The sequence below is a fragment of the Pygoscelis adeliae genome, unplaced genomic scaffold (assembly GCF_000699105.1).
Source record: "Pygoscelis adeliae isolate BGI_AS28 unplaced genomic scaffold, ASM69910v1 Scaffold218, whole genome shotgun sequence".
NCBI classification, from domain to species: Eukaryota; Metazoa; Chordata; class Aves; order Sphenisciformes; family Spheniscidae; genus Pygoscelis; species Pygoscelis adeliae.
This window is the reverse complement of record NW_008825433.1, coordinates 3,112,456-3,126,426: the sequence shown is the minus strand read 5'-3', so window position 1 is coordinate 3,126,426 and position 13,971 is coordinate 3,112,456. Positions and strand designations below refer to the sequence as shown.

The following is a 13,971-nucleotide window of genomic DNA, read 5'->3' as shown; positions in this document are numbered from 1 at the left end:
ATGAGATAAGAAAGCAACTCTCAATCCTTACAAAAACAAAGCAAGATAATAAATATCTGCCAATATTTAAATTAAAGGGGTGTTGCAGTGGGCAACACACGGTCCCTTCTCTTCCCTGTCCCACTAACCGGGATTAGGACTTGTTCCCAGATTGTTCCATACAAGGTGCAACAGTAGAAGGTTTTCCTATTCCCCCAAACTTTCCCATTCCTCATTACAATGGAGCCACAGGTATATCCACACCAGCGTGGTAGCTCCAAGCTCAGGCTCATATTTGTCAGTCTCCGCAGCGTAAAGCTCTGTACCTGATCAGTCCCAGCATAAATCCATCACAAACTACAACCTCTGCTTACTTTCTAGATAGGCACATTTTTGAGCATTTTAAAGTAAAGCATGAAAGGAAAAAATCCAAGGCTCCTGCCCAATAGCCCTCCAGTTAAGGCATTTACCTAGAACAAGCCAGGTCACGAGAGACACCTCAAGTCTGTGACCTGACTGAGGAAAAACTGGAATTTGGTTCCCATCTCTGCAGGGAGTGGGGGACAATGCTGAGACATTGCCTGTTCTGGACACAGCTATTCAGAGATAGTCAAATTATTTCCCTGGCTTTTGATCTAGATTTTTTTCTGTCATCTAAAAGAGAAAAAAGAAATTTGGAGAAAAACATGGTCTTGGCAAGTTCATGTAATCCAACAAAATGAACGCTGGAAAAATGCTCAAATTTGTCCTATTTACACACAGACCTTGTTTAGTTCTAAGTTTATTTTTAAAAGAATTCTATTGATTTAAGGAGACCAAAGATACTCTCTTTCAGTCCGGATTAGCAATTTGAAAGACAAAGTTAAATAACGAGAACAGAAACAGCATAAAATGATTACATATTTGTAATGTTTCAGATGTTTCTGACCACTCTCAGGTGAATAGGTGACTTTTATTTGCTTGCAACATCAACTGCTTTATAACAAACAACATGCCTTTTTTCAAGTTTCACAGGTTCTATCTTCAATTCCAAGATACTGGGTTTTGCCCATGACCTGAACAAACTGTGGTGCTGGGTCAAATGCTGCTGCAGTTGAGATCAGTGCTAAAATGACTACATTTCAGTAGAAACAGGATTTGGCCTGATGGTTCAGGCTCCACACCTCAGTATGTTTTGAAATAAAGTGCAGTATTTATCAAAACGATATTCATTGCCTACATATCAAAAAGGAGACTGAAAATTAATTCCTTTTAGCATTGCCAGTTGCAGCTTTTATAAAAAAAATGTTTTATTCAGTCTTTTTGCAATCTCACTTTCCTTTGGTTTGAAATGGGACATTCAAATCCTTATCTGTAATTTCTGTGTGCAAGTTTCAAACCTCCCCAAATGTAGCCACTGCCAAGGGGGAAGGAGAGGGGAAAGAGCAGGGGTTGCAGGGGCTCTTCATCACAATTCAAGAGCATTTTTATTTACTGGATAGGAAGAGTACTGTGTCACACACAAAGCACAGGACAGCGGGAACAGATTGATGCCAAGCTGGAATTTCACTTGTGTGTCCATGTCAACACGTCACCCGATCTTTGCATGGGAGATGTAAGCCTCAATTCTAAGCAGTCAGAACCTAGTTTTTACTTCTCCTAACACAAATACAGCCCTCTTTCTGTCATCCTCAAAATAATTAATTGATAACAATCCTGTTGCTGCTTCCAGCCATCACATACTACAGTAATAAAACTCTCTTTGACTTCATTCACACCTCATGTGAACCTGTTTCTGTTTTGTATTCTCTCCCTTTTCTTTTACAAAACTGAGATAACAACGTGCACTTATCTCTAAAGATACACATATTCCTACTGACATTCAACATCTGAATAACGGAAGTGAACTGAAACATGCTCAATACTTACGGTTAGCAGGTTAATTAAATCCATATTAGGCTCTAAATGATGAGAGGCAGTTTGCAGGGAAACCAGTTCACTCAAGGTGATGGAAAGCTGCTGCATTTTCACTATGTTAACTTTATTCTCATCTATCCAGTCCGGAAAAATGACATGGACAGCAATCAAGTCTTTCAAATGAACTCCTAAAATAGGGATTTTGAAGCCAACACAGTCAGCAAAAGCCTTGCGGTAGTTGCAGTAGTTTCCATTGGAAGAGACCAGCTCTGTCATTTCGTTCCAGTCCTACAAATAGCCAGAGAAGCAAGTCTCTGTGAAAGCATTCATAGCATTTCCTTAATCTGTTTTAAATGAGCACAACTTATGTCAGGGTGTCGACAGTGTTAATTTCCTCTCTGGCACAGGCAATCAAGCAGAGGATCTCCGTGAGCTGATCCTTCTCCACAGAGAGGAATGCAACCAAAGAGCCTTTTAGGATGCCCTGCCATGATCCAAGTATTGTGCTAGTGAGACACCTGCACTGCAGAACCCATCAGACCTCAGGGGGGTGATGTTCTGCTCAGTATGTCTATATTCTGGAGTCCACCATACCTTTGTGACTTCTGAAGACAGATGAGAATGAGTTTCTTTCAGGCGAGAAATAGAGCTGTGGCTTAGACCTCCCACAACTGCCATCAGTGTGTTGAAGTTCTGGAGGTGAAGGAGCTTCTGCAGGAGAGATTGATCATGCATAATTAAAAATCAAGGAAATGCATGTGGCAGCTACCCAGTGTCACACACAACAAGATAAAGGAGACAACCTATCACTGCTAAAGCAGAATTCACTAAACCAGGAGACATAACAGAATGGTTCAGCATTTCTTTTTTAAATTAGCTTAGCTCCACAAGAAACACACAATAGTGACAGCTGTCAACTAGAATACAACAAAGAAAAATAATTTTATAGTTATGTCTGCTAGTTAAAAAATGCAGACATACCACACCTGAACAAATAACCTGCAGTGATGTTGAACAGGCTATTCACTGAGGAAACAGCACAAAGGGCATCCAGTTCATTTGTTTTCTGCAATCTCTATTTATATTATTGCTTTGTACTGGAAGAAAAAGACTCATATGCAAGGCTTACCTGTGCAACATTGATAAACTTTGTGATTACTTCGGCCCTTTGCTGGGGTGTTGGTTTGCTGAGAACCATGAGCTGGACCCATTTGGAGATACCATTAAATAAAGCAATAGATCTCTCCAAAGTAGGATTGTTCTCCAAGCAGCCATGGATCACATAGCTTTGGTAGTCTGTGAACTAACAGAGGAAAGGTATTTTCAGTAAAACGGTGGACAACTTAAGAACCAAATTGAAACTTTGATCATTTTTTCTTCTGAAAGCTCCTCTTGTTTAGAAAGTGGCCAAGACTCAGGGTCAGCAGAGTCTGAGAACTGCACATCAGTTCTTTCTTAAAAGTTTTTTGTTGTTGGTTTTGGGGTTTTTTTTACTTAAATGTCAACTTAAAACTTTAGCGTTTGTGTGTCAGGTAATACAGGAGCCTGCATGATGAGCGTGATTACTACTTCCATGGAATTATCTTCCCCATAATTTACTCAATACTTACAATGTTTTATTCTGTGTAGTTTTACTTGACATCCTCATGGCATGATACCCTATAGGAATTATCTAGTGCTACCAGCCAGAAGCATATAAATAAGAGCTTTCATCCCACTCCAATATCCTGACCAACTCCATTGTTGATGTAAAGAGGGAAATCTTGGCCCCACTGAAATCGATAGGAACTCTGTCACTCTTCACAGGAGCTTGAACTGCATCCCAAGAAGCCAACTATGCACCCATTTTCTTCCTCCTATGTCAAAAAAATTCTGTCGCACAAGGGGCTTCTTCTGATAAATCTTGCTCCTTTTGATGTTATTGTTCAGTCCCTGTGCATTCATGGACATGGTTCTACATAGGAGAGCTACGGTTCCCAAGAATTAGATTTCCCTAAATGTTGGGAAAACATTTTTCAGCTGTCCCTTAAAGACAGATTTTCAGAAGCTTATGACATAACTTTAGCTTGTGTAGGGAGTTGCTTACAATGCCAGCTAACATGGGTTTCTTGGTCTTAGCTGATCAAAAATTGCCTGCTAGAAGACCATACAATGGCATATACTCTTACACAGCAGATGGTTGTCTCAGAGCTACAGATAAACAGTATTTCAGTGTTCAGATACTTTTAAATGTTTTCTGTTATAGTTAACACTGCCCTTCCTTCTCCCCCATATTTTTTTTAAATAGGTAAAACAAAAGACAGGATTCAGACTAATCATCTTCTACAACTACATAGCTTTGAGATAATAAGTAGTACAAGATTAATTAACTCTAATTGGTTGCAGAGAAATAGCCGAGATGATAGGAAAATTCAAGTTGAAGAATTAACAGACAAATTAGAAACAACAAGGAAAAAAGAAAATTCATTGCAGGTCTGAGTTTTCTTTCTGGAATTCCCAAAGGAATTAAAATATATCTTAAGTCTAGTTAGAAATCCATGCCTTTTTTCTTGTCCCTCCCTCCTTCTTGGAGGTTAGCATTGCACAGATCACAGTAGGGTGTTTTCCCGTGATTTGAAGTCTAGAGTAATAAACCTTTGAACGTTATTAAATGACGTCAAAAACGATTCTATTTAGGCTGTTCTCAGCTCCTCATTGATCTCTTTTTCCTTCCTCTCTTGAAACAAACAAAAAGACTCATATATTTTTCTTAGTTTGGGAGTTTTATTTCTTTCATGCTCCTAAACACTTTAGAAAAGTCTCATTTTTTTGCTGAAGAGAACTTGTCATCTTGAGAACTTACTGTTTCCATTTGCCACCAGATACAGTGGCATCATGTGACCTTTTAATATGGATATTTGCCAGCAGAAATCAGCATTTCTTTTGGCATTTGGGTTACTCATTTGTTTTGCTTTAGCTTCTACTTTCATTTTCATCCATTTTTACCTCTTGTTCATGTACAATCCTGTGTGAAAAGAAGCAACTATATTTGAATTTTCCTCAGTGCCAATAAGGGAGAAGGAGGAAAGAGACGTTGTGCAGTCTGTTCTTGCAGGTTTTCAAGACCTGACTGGCTAAGTCCCTGAGGAATGTGGTCTACCTCAGAGCTGACCCTGCTTTGGGCAGGGGGTTTGCCCAGAGGCCCTTCCAACCTGAATTATCTTCTGATCCTAAGTTCACAAATGAAAGGACAGTTTCTGAAGAAGTGGTTGGGAGTGAATGGAGACTACAGAAGGACTATATATATTTCAGTCTCTTCAAAAATTATTCATGGCAAAGACTCTGATGTTTCCTGAAAAGTAATTATTTTCTTCAGAGGAAAAAAAAACACCTGAAGATTTTGAACAATAATATTAGTTCAATCAATTGCTGCAACACATGGCTGCAGCAGCTTTTACCAGTAATTTTTGCCCAGAATTTATCCACAGATTTAACTTCTGTCACTAAAAGCATCAGTCATTAAAAAGATCAAGGAAGTGCTGGTGCAGCCATGGCTATGTACATCTTATGAAGGATTATAAATATTTACTACACTGAAATGTGGAGGGAAAAAAGTCATAAATGTTAAACCATGTGAACACTCTTTAAGGACAGGCTCCTAATTGCAAGTGACAAAGTTGTAGGCTTCTTACAGAAATTCTCCTAAAAGATTTATGTTCCAGAAAAGTGAGATGTTCAGCTAGCTCAATGGGCTCCAGATGGTCAAACAGCAGGCAGGCTTTTCCTTTCTTGGAAATCCTCTTCCTCTGCGTAACTCTTCTCATCCAGTCATAGGAAGGACTGCAACAGAAAAATAGGTATAATTCTCAATTCTGTTTGGATATATGTGAGTGTAGCCCACAGTTTCCACATGTAGTATAAAATTACCAAGAGAAAGACCATGAGCTTTCTGATATGTCACATCCAGCACATAACAAACACTCAGAGTAAGACCCATTCAGGTGCATAACAGAAGGTAAGAGTTTTGGAGGTGCTACTCCAAATGATAAATAATAGCAGGTTTCTGTCAGAACAAAAGGACAATGTACTCTTCTCTATGATACCGGAAGCCATAATTAAAAAACGCTTTGGAAATACAAGAAGAATGGAGAGAACAAGTCTTATGAGGAGCGGCTGAGGGAACTGGGGTTGTTTAGCCTGGAGAAAAGGAGGCTCAGGGGAGACCTTATCACGCTCTACAACTACCTGAAAGGAGGCTGTAGCGAGGTGGGTGTCGGTCTCTTCTCCCAAGTAACAAGCGACAGGACGAGAGGAAATGGCCTCAAGTTGCGCCAGGGGAGGTTTAGATTGGATGTGAGGAAAAATTTCTTTACTGAAAGAGTAGTTAAACATTGGAACAGGCTGGCCAGGGAAGTGGTTGAGTCACCATCCCTGGAAGGATTTAAAAGACGTGTAGATGAGGTGCTTAGGGACATGGTTTAGTGGGCATGGTGGTGTTGGGTTGACGGTTGGACTCGATGATCTTAGTGGTCTTTTCCAACCTTAATGATTCTATGAATCTAAGAACAGGTCACACCAAATTCTGATACAGAATAAAAAGAGACTTGAATAACATCAAGGATTAATTTTTACTCTGTAAGACCACAGGTCCATGAAATAATGGAACAACAGAAACTGTCAGTCACACAGCTAACAAAACAGTAAGAAGTGGGTGGACAAAAAGGCAAATTATTTGCTTGCAAGCAATGGAATAATTCCTACCCATATGCAGTAAAAGCACTTCAGAGAGCAGAAAGAGGTTGCTAACTATTTTAAAATGAAGATTTAAGAGGCAATATTAATGTGATTTCACTGGTACTGTTCTTGCAGGAAGTCTTGCAACCCTCATTGAGATTAGTAGTGCTGTCCTTCCAGGTTACTACGCCATTTTTAAATAAGGAAAAATCACTAAACATATTTTATTTTAAAAGAAAATCTACAATATCAGGTGAGGTACAAGAGCCTGTCTGCTGATGTTTAAAAGGTAACTTTGATTTCAGTGTGTCAAGGAAATGGTAGTGTAATCATTTTGATGCAATAAAACTACAAATGTGAATGCTAAAGATTATCCAGTTAAATCATAGCAAAGAAGGACACAGAAAGCCACTAGAAAAAAATAACAGGTTACTGATGAGAAAATAAAAAAGCTTCCCTGAGAAAATGCAAGATTTACACAACATGCCAGTCACTGCATTGCTTGTCATTCTGTATGAAAAATTATAGGAAAAAAGTAATATTAATCACTTAATTGGCACTAGCTTGTCAGGAAAATTATTTCTTTCCTGTTTGTATTAAAAACTTACATACAGGTAAGAATCTTCTGTTTCCTGTGACACTACAACTAGAATTTCAATTTTTTAGTAAGTTCAGATTTAGAAGACAATATAATCTTTTTGTAACTGCTTTTTTTCTCTCTCGAGATCAAGATGGCTCTTAGTATTTTTATATTTTGCACAGAACTAGAATTCTGCTGTTAGAGACAGAAAGAAAGATGTTGAAGCTCATAACATCCTTACATGCTGGAGATATCAATGAGATGGATGTGATCCTCATATCCGAGCTGGCTGGCTACTTCTCGAAACTCTTCAGTCAAACGAATCAGCCCAAGATCCAAGTTAAACTCCGCAGGAAATTCCGAAATCCAGTATCTGAAATCCACAGACAGTGGTTCAGAGATGCCCAGGGATTCAGGTGTAGCATTCAGTGGCTGCATATATATACTCACTTTTTATTCAATAGGACTTATAAATATTTCAGACCCAATGGCTTTTGGGCAGAGAGGGTGGACTACCCCAGCTTCTTGCTGCTGTGATTGTCTGTGACACTGAAGTGGCAAAAGACACTTTATCATATAATGTCTTTTAGTTAACTCGCGCACAACACAGCAGCATTCTACTGAAATGTAAAATTAAAGCGATGCCTCAGGTGACACACACAAGGCACACACATGTGTCCTGACTCACGCTGCCAGGACACCCAAATGACACTTGCATTTATCCCTTGTCTAAGTGAGACACTTTATCTGCTCAGAAAAGATTTTTCAATGAAAATGAAAATGTGAATTTGAGTGGCAGTTCTACCATGATAACCATGTAAATGAGATGTCTCCTCTGCTATTTAAGGGGGTATGGAAAAGGCTTTATCAGTCGTGCTTTCAATACCTCTCTCCCTTTCTTCACAGTGATATAACTTAGTCCAGAGGAAGAAAGAAAAAGCATTTGTTTGAGGAAAACAGGTTATATCATATTAGCTTAAAAATTCATGCTTTCTCTTTTACAGCGAGATGTTCCTACACGAGCACAGCTGAACACATGAAAGCTTTCCCATAGAAACAAGGTCAGAGACAGTCAGTGCAAGGATCAGAACATACTCGACCTGTAATAGCTTTGGCATCACTAACACACTCTTGTCGTCATAAATTATGTAGGGATTGCATAAACTGAAGCCGACAGACCAGAGACAATCTTCCTCTACCACACTAGGTTACATGTTGAAGCAAAATGTCTCTCCCCTCTGTGTGGCACTGAACTAGTCTCCCTCTAAGAAATGTCACAGGTAGATCATAGTGCAAGTTTCAGTGAGCTTTTTAGGTGAATACAGTTAAGTGAAGTGTCTTAAAGGCTGGATGGCTCAACGTAAACAATTGTTTTCAAAGCACAGACATTCACTCTTCACTATGGACTGGAGATCAAGTTAAAAAAAAAAAAAAGAAAAGCTTTATATTTCCATGGTTTAGCTTTAATCTTTACAAAAAGAAATTACATTGATAGTATTCACAGAAGCATAAAAACAAAATGCTAGAGGACCAGAAGCATGCTTACCTCATGAAATAGCAGATTTTTAATCTGAATTCATTGCAATTCTCCCCATTGGCATCTCTATACGTAGGCTAGTTAAAGAAAGCTTTGTGTGCCTTGATTCAGTAATGCTGTTTTTATCCACAGAAGACACTAGACCAGCTGAATAAAAAACAGTATCAAACTTTTCTTCTAGAGGTAACCACAGTATGCTCTGATATTTCATTCACTTTCACTGCATCTTAGGGGACACAGACCATTTCCTGGATGCCACTTTGTTTTTTGTCCTAGCAAAAATGCCTCTATTATACTATTCTGAATATTCTGCTGAACGGTTTCTTGCCAGCTCTGGTTAACCAAATACGGTAATACTTCTGATTACTGAAGACTTTAAGAGTTATAAATGACATGTAGGTGCTTAGCTACCACTGAAAGTTCATACTAGTCCAAGGCCAGCCGGCCATTACACATTTTAAAAGTTATCTTGGCAATATATTTCCACTTGTTCAAAGTTAATTCAAACTATGCCTCAGCAAACTTGTACGTATGGAAAAAGTCCACAAGCCATAGCAGAAAGAAGCTCACAGACTTCCACCTTTTAGGCTGAAAAAATCTCACCCCTAAGCCTTGTTTGTCACTAATTAATTGACACATTTTTACATGCAGTCACAGAAACAATCTGCTTTTGACGTTGTAACGTCAATTTGCAAGTCTTCCTGAAAGGATATGTGGACAGAAGCTTGCCAGCCAGCTCTGTAGAAGGCAGATACCACCGATGCATTAAAAGAAAGGTTCTTGGCAAATGGCTGGAGCACCGATTCCCTTTGTCATCTGCAAAAGAGAAACAAGTGAGTTAACCACATTATTCATGAACAGAGAGAAGCTTTTATTCTTCAAGTGGAGTCAGAGAGAAAGGATCAAAAGTGGAAATGTTGGGTCATTATCTACCAAATAGGTAGGAAACAAAACCAAAGAACACAAATGCTCCTTTAGTGATAACTACTGCTAGACTGTAGTGGTAGGTAAAAAAATAATCAGTGTAGATAACAGGCCATAGCTAGAAAAACAGGGTATGGACAGCACTATGCTAAACATTATAGAAACAGACTGCCAGTAATCCAAAGAACAAATCCAAAACTAGTCCACCAAATGGGCAGGGAGATGATTTATGTACAACCACTTACAATATTTCTTTTACTGCAGCTTTATAGCTTTATGCTAACAATTACATTGTTAAAAAAGGGATCTGCCTCAAGGAGTTAAATTTCAAAGCAACACCTCACATCCGTGCCCAGGGTCCCATCTCCAGCTGCTGTACAGATCCTTGCGTCCTTGCAACATAGCCACTGAAACTACAGAAAGAGTTATTCCCTAGCATGCTGGCTGACCATCAGTGTGCCTCAACATCTGCAATCTTAGATTATTTTCTGTCTGACACTCTTTTAAAAGACACTAGTCGATATGCACGTATGAAATGAGAACCACACATGGACTACACTTGTCAAGAGAGTGTGTATACAAGGAAGAGAGGCATGATTTCCAACAGACAACAAGTATATGGGCTCTGCTACCTTTCATTAGGTATTTAGAACACAGGTTTGACAGTGGTCTACAAACATGGGTATGTGCGGATGCACTACACTCAGTAGCAAGATCTGCCCCTTAATTATTTCATCTCTCTCACCTTTAGATGCTTGTTTCTCTCCACAAGGGAAAAAAAAAAATCAATACCTCATTCCAGTCAAAAGCTGTCCTGCATTTCAAGGGACTCTAAATATAGCTTTGTGAATTAAGGCCCCATTTCAAAGCATTTAAGCCCATCCACGAACTCATCTGACTGCAATGTGACATATGTCATGATTAATGGTGTTATGGATCAAGGTCTATTTCATCACTTCTTTCCCTCAAACCTGGTACATCATATTTTAATAAGAGTAAAAAGATTACATGAACCTTAAGTCATAGTCTTGCCAATTATTGCATGATGATTCGGAAAACCTTTCAAAAAAATGACTGGTCAGAAATGCAGCTGTGTAACCACTCGAGACAAAGATCAATGCCAGAAATAACTCCTTGAATAATTCAACTAAACACTTCTCTTGGTGAAGGCCAGCATTTTAAAAACCACTAAACCCACCATTGTGCATTATCTGTATTAAGAACATTTAATACAGTATGCATGTGATTAAAATTCTGGCCTGTGTGATTCTAGGCCAAAATGAAACATGGAAAATTTTACAGAACAGAAATGTTTGCCAAAGGAAAGACCGGCTAAATCAGAGAACAGCAGGGGTTATATTATAAGATGAATTTCAAGAACAGCAAAGTAAAATATTTAAAAACCGTACCAAACATTTCAATACAAGCATTCAAAAGCTCATCTAACGTTGCAGCCTTCCCAAGTGTGTTTGACCCCATTGTCCTTTAATCTTGTCAAAAAAAAAGAGACATTTTCACCAAGTAGAAGGATGTTTCTTCAGCTGCACAGCTTTTTCACTTTATTGTTGGTTGCATTCTTAGCTGGACTTCAAGGAAAATCTGAAGAAAGTAAAAGAAACCATAATTATATGACTATATGGAAGACTTATCAGGATGCAATGTTTACAGTTCAACTCATCTTTTCTATAAACTGTTTTTTCCCCACACAATACAGAGCACGTGAAAGACTGCCGTAAGCTTTCCCTATATTCCAGCTTGTGTTTTTACATGTTGTCCAATTGTTTGTCCACTAGCACAAAGTAAATCCATAGCAAGGGTCATAAAACAGAAACCAGATGGTAAATGAGGGCATGCATGTACAATGACGCACATTTTGTTCAGGTCATTTTATTTACACTTGATAAGTCACTTTTTGTTAATAACCCTGCTTTTATGTTTTTAAGCATAACCTTTTTTTTTCCCTAAGGTTACTGGTTCATGGTAATGCTAACGGTCTTAATTGGCACAGACCGCATAAAGTGTTTAATGAAGTTCATAGCAAACATTAAAATAGGAAGCGATTTTTCAAAGAACCTTAAGATCAGTCCCTGCAGCTTTTTTAAATAAATCTTCCCACGGTAGCTGAACACTCACAGAAAGCTGAACACAGTCAGAAACTTCTAAATTGTACCATACATCTACTATGCATTTAATTATCAAATATCCATTTATCTGAAAGATGCACAAAATACTCTATTACAAGTTTTCAGAAATAATTTTACAGGTTATATTTAAAGAAGAGAAGAAATCAGTATTTTATTGTTTATCTGTGACTAAGCCCCACTCCTGCCTGACATAAAAACATAAAAAGTGTTTGAAATGTGACAAACAATAACAAAGTACATCCAGCAACTTTTCTAGAAAAAAAGCCAAGAGTAGAGCTAAAACAGTCCTTGAAGTGAAACAAGGCAGGAATTTGGGAAATTTCTTTTCAGAAGTTGTTGCACGTGACATAACTTTTTAATGTTGGTCATGCAAAGCACTGATGAACTATATACCTGCTTTAATTCACCCACAAATATCAAGTTTTTCAAACCTACCATACCACAGACCTCGTACTGCAAATTCAGTCCTGGTAGGACTGGCATCCTTCACCCTTTCTACTAACCCACCCTGCCCCGCTCCCAAAAGCCACTGTTACCAATGAGCACAGAGTGCTCTGAGGTAGGTCCCTGTGAGCTTGCAGCCCTGCAGACATCACCGTGGTCCAGCCACCCAAGGGACACCAGGCAGTGGCAGCTTTGCTGGCCCTGCTGGTGCCACCTCAGCCAGCCAGCTCACAGCCACAGCACGGGCAGGCGTGCTCCTTCCTCAGCAAAAGGCAGGGCCAATGTATCCTGACACAACTCCTAATTCCTAGAAAGAGGAGAAAATGCTGCTCATTCAGGCTAGGTCTGCACTACTGAACTGACCGTGCCCAGACCGCATCCCAGATGCCGAGGCCAACTAGCAGAGGTTGGCCCTTATCTACGCCAGTGAAGTCTCTCAACCTCCCAGACAGAGTTGGCACGTGAAAACTGCCCATGGCTGGCCTATGCTAACTCCCACCTGCACCTCAGATCCACTTAGAAGACCACTGACGGGTCAGGGACCCTCTAGCAGCACAGCGTATTGCATCCCAGCACCTGGAAAAGTGCCCCGCACTGGCTAATTCTCTATAGACCCAGTTTCAGAGTCCTGCAGGGCTCAGGCTGCTCTAAGCATGCAGCGGTGTTTTGCTTGGAAGACCTTCAAAATGTACCGTTCAGCCAAAGATACTATTAGTTTTAAATGGGTGTCTACAGCCAGATTCTTTCTCGTCCCATCCAACAAAGGACTTAGACATGAGACACTTTTCCCTGAAGCTGAGAGAAAGACCCTGCTTGAAAGAAGCACAGCTCACCGAGCAGGGAGTTTCTACAAGTCAGTGCACACACACGGCCCAGGTCAGCCAACAGGAAACATGAGCAGAGAGGTGCAAGCATTCAGTCCTGCCCCACCAGTGCCTTCCTCCTAGACAGAAGAAAGCACTTTCCCCTTGGTGGTGCAGAACCCCCTCTTGAAGGAACACGTCTGTTTCTCCAGGAATCGCGCAGAGCTCCTATTTGCAATGAATCGGGGGAAAAACTACTCCTTTCACACAACAGTAAGCAGTCAGAGCACTCACCTAAGAAAAATGGGAAGGTGGGTAACCCAGTGGTCCTTGGCTTTGAACCCATGCTTGGCATTGTAGCAGAAGGCGTCCTAACAGTCAGCTCTGGGGCTAGGCTGGGCAGCCTCAACCCTTCCTGCTAGAGCTGTGCCATCATGCAAAAACCAATGTTGTCTGAAATGGACCAGAGAGAGGATGCAGGGAGATATGTGGCTCTCTAAACTGCTGGTCAGGCCACACATGAGCCAGGGTTACCCCAGGTTCAGTCTTTCTTCCCAAGACTGTTTATGTATTTAAAGTGAAAAAAAGTAAGTAAGTAGAGCATTTGCTTGGTTTACTTGCTTTGAGAGTTAGCCAGCAGCTGAGCAGTGTTTTTCAAGATCACAACTTTGTACTTTGGCACCTAACTTTTGCTAGAATCCCACTTTGGGCATGTTTGTCCTTTTTGATCATCCCAAAATCCTTCTCTAAGTGCTTAAATTACTGGCTTAATTTTTCACAGAGCCAGCTATCTAGCTCTTCCAACTTCATCTGACTTAGGTTTTTTTTCAAGAGGAGAAAAATTAATTTTACATTGGCTATTTCAAAATATTTTTAGTCAGCTCTTAAAAAAACAGAATTGAGAAAAGCTATTGCATTTTCCACCTATCCCTTGAAAATTGCTGAGCATGA

The 13,971-nt window shown here is 39.7% G+C and overlaps 1 protein-coding gene across 1 annotated transcript in view; it reads right to left on the bottom strand.

The window, feature by feature from the left end:
* Positions 1-11,108, bottom strand: part of RASGRP3 (RAS guanyl releasing protein 3 (calcium and DAG-regulated)) — a 31,880-nt gene extending 20,772 nt beyond the window's left edge. Inside the window, exons 1-8 of the mRNA XM_009331052.1 lie at positions 11,039-11,108; positions 9,419-9,521; positions 8,715-8,777; positions 7,410-7,541; positions 5,547-5,694; positions 3,005-3,178; positions 2,470-2,586; positions 1,888-2,163 (exon numbers count right to left, since the gene is read on the bottom strand). Of these exons, the coding sequence (XP_009329327.1) occupies positions 1,888-2,163; positions 2,470-2,586; positions 3,005-3,178; positions 5,547-5,694; positions 7,410-7,541; positions 8,715-8,777; positions 9,419-9,521; positions 11,039-11,108 (1,083 nt within the window). The remainder of the gene's footprint in view (positions 1-1,887; positions 2,164-2,469; positions 2,587-3,004; positions 3,179-5,546; positions 5,695-7,409; positions 7,542-8,714; positions 8,778-9,418; positions 9,522-11,038) is intronic.
* Positions 11,109-13,971: the final 2,863 nt, after the last annotated feature.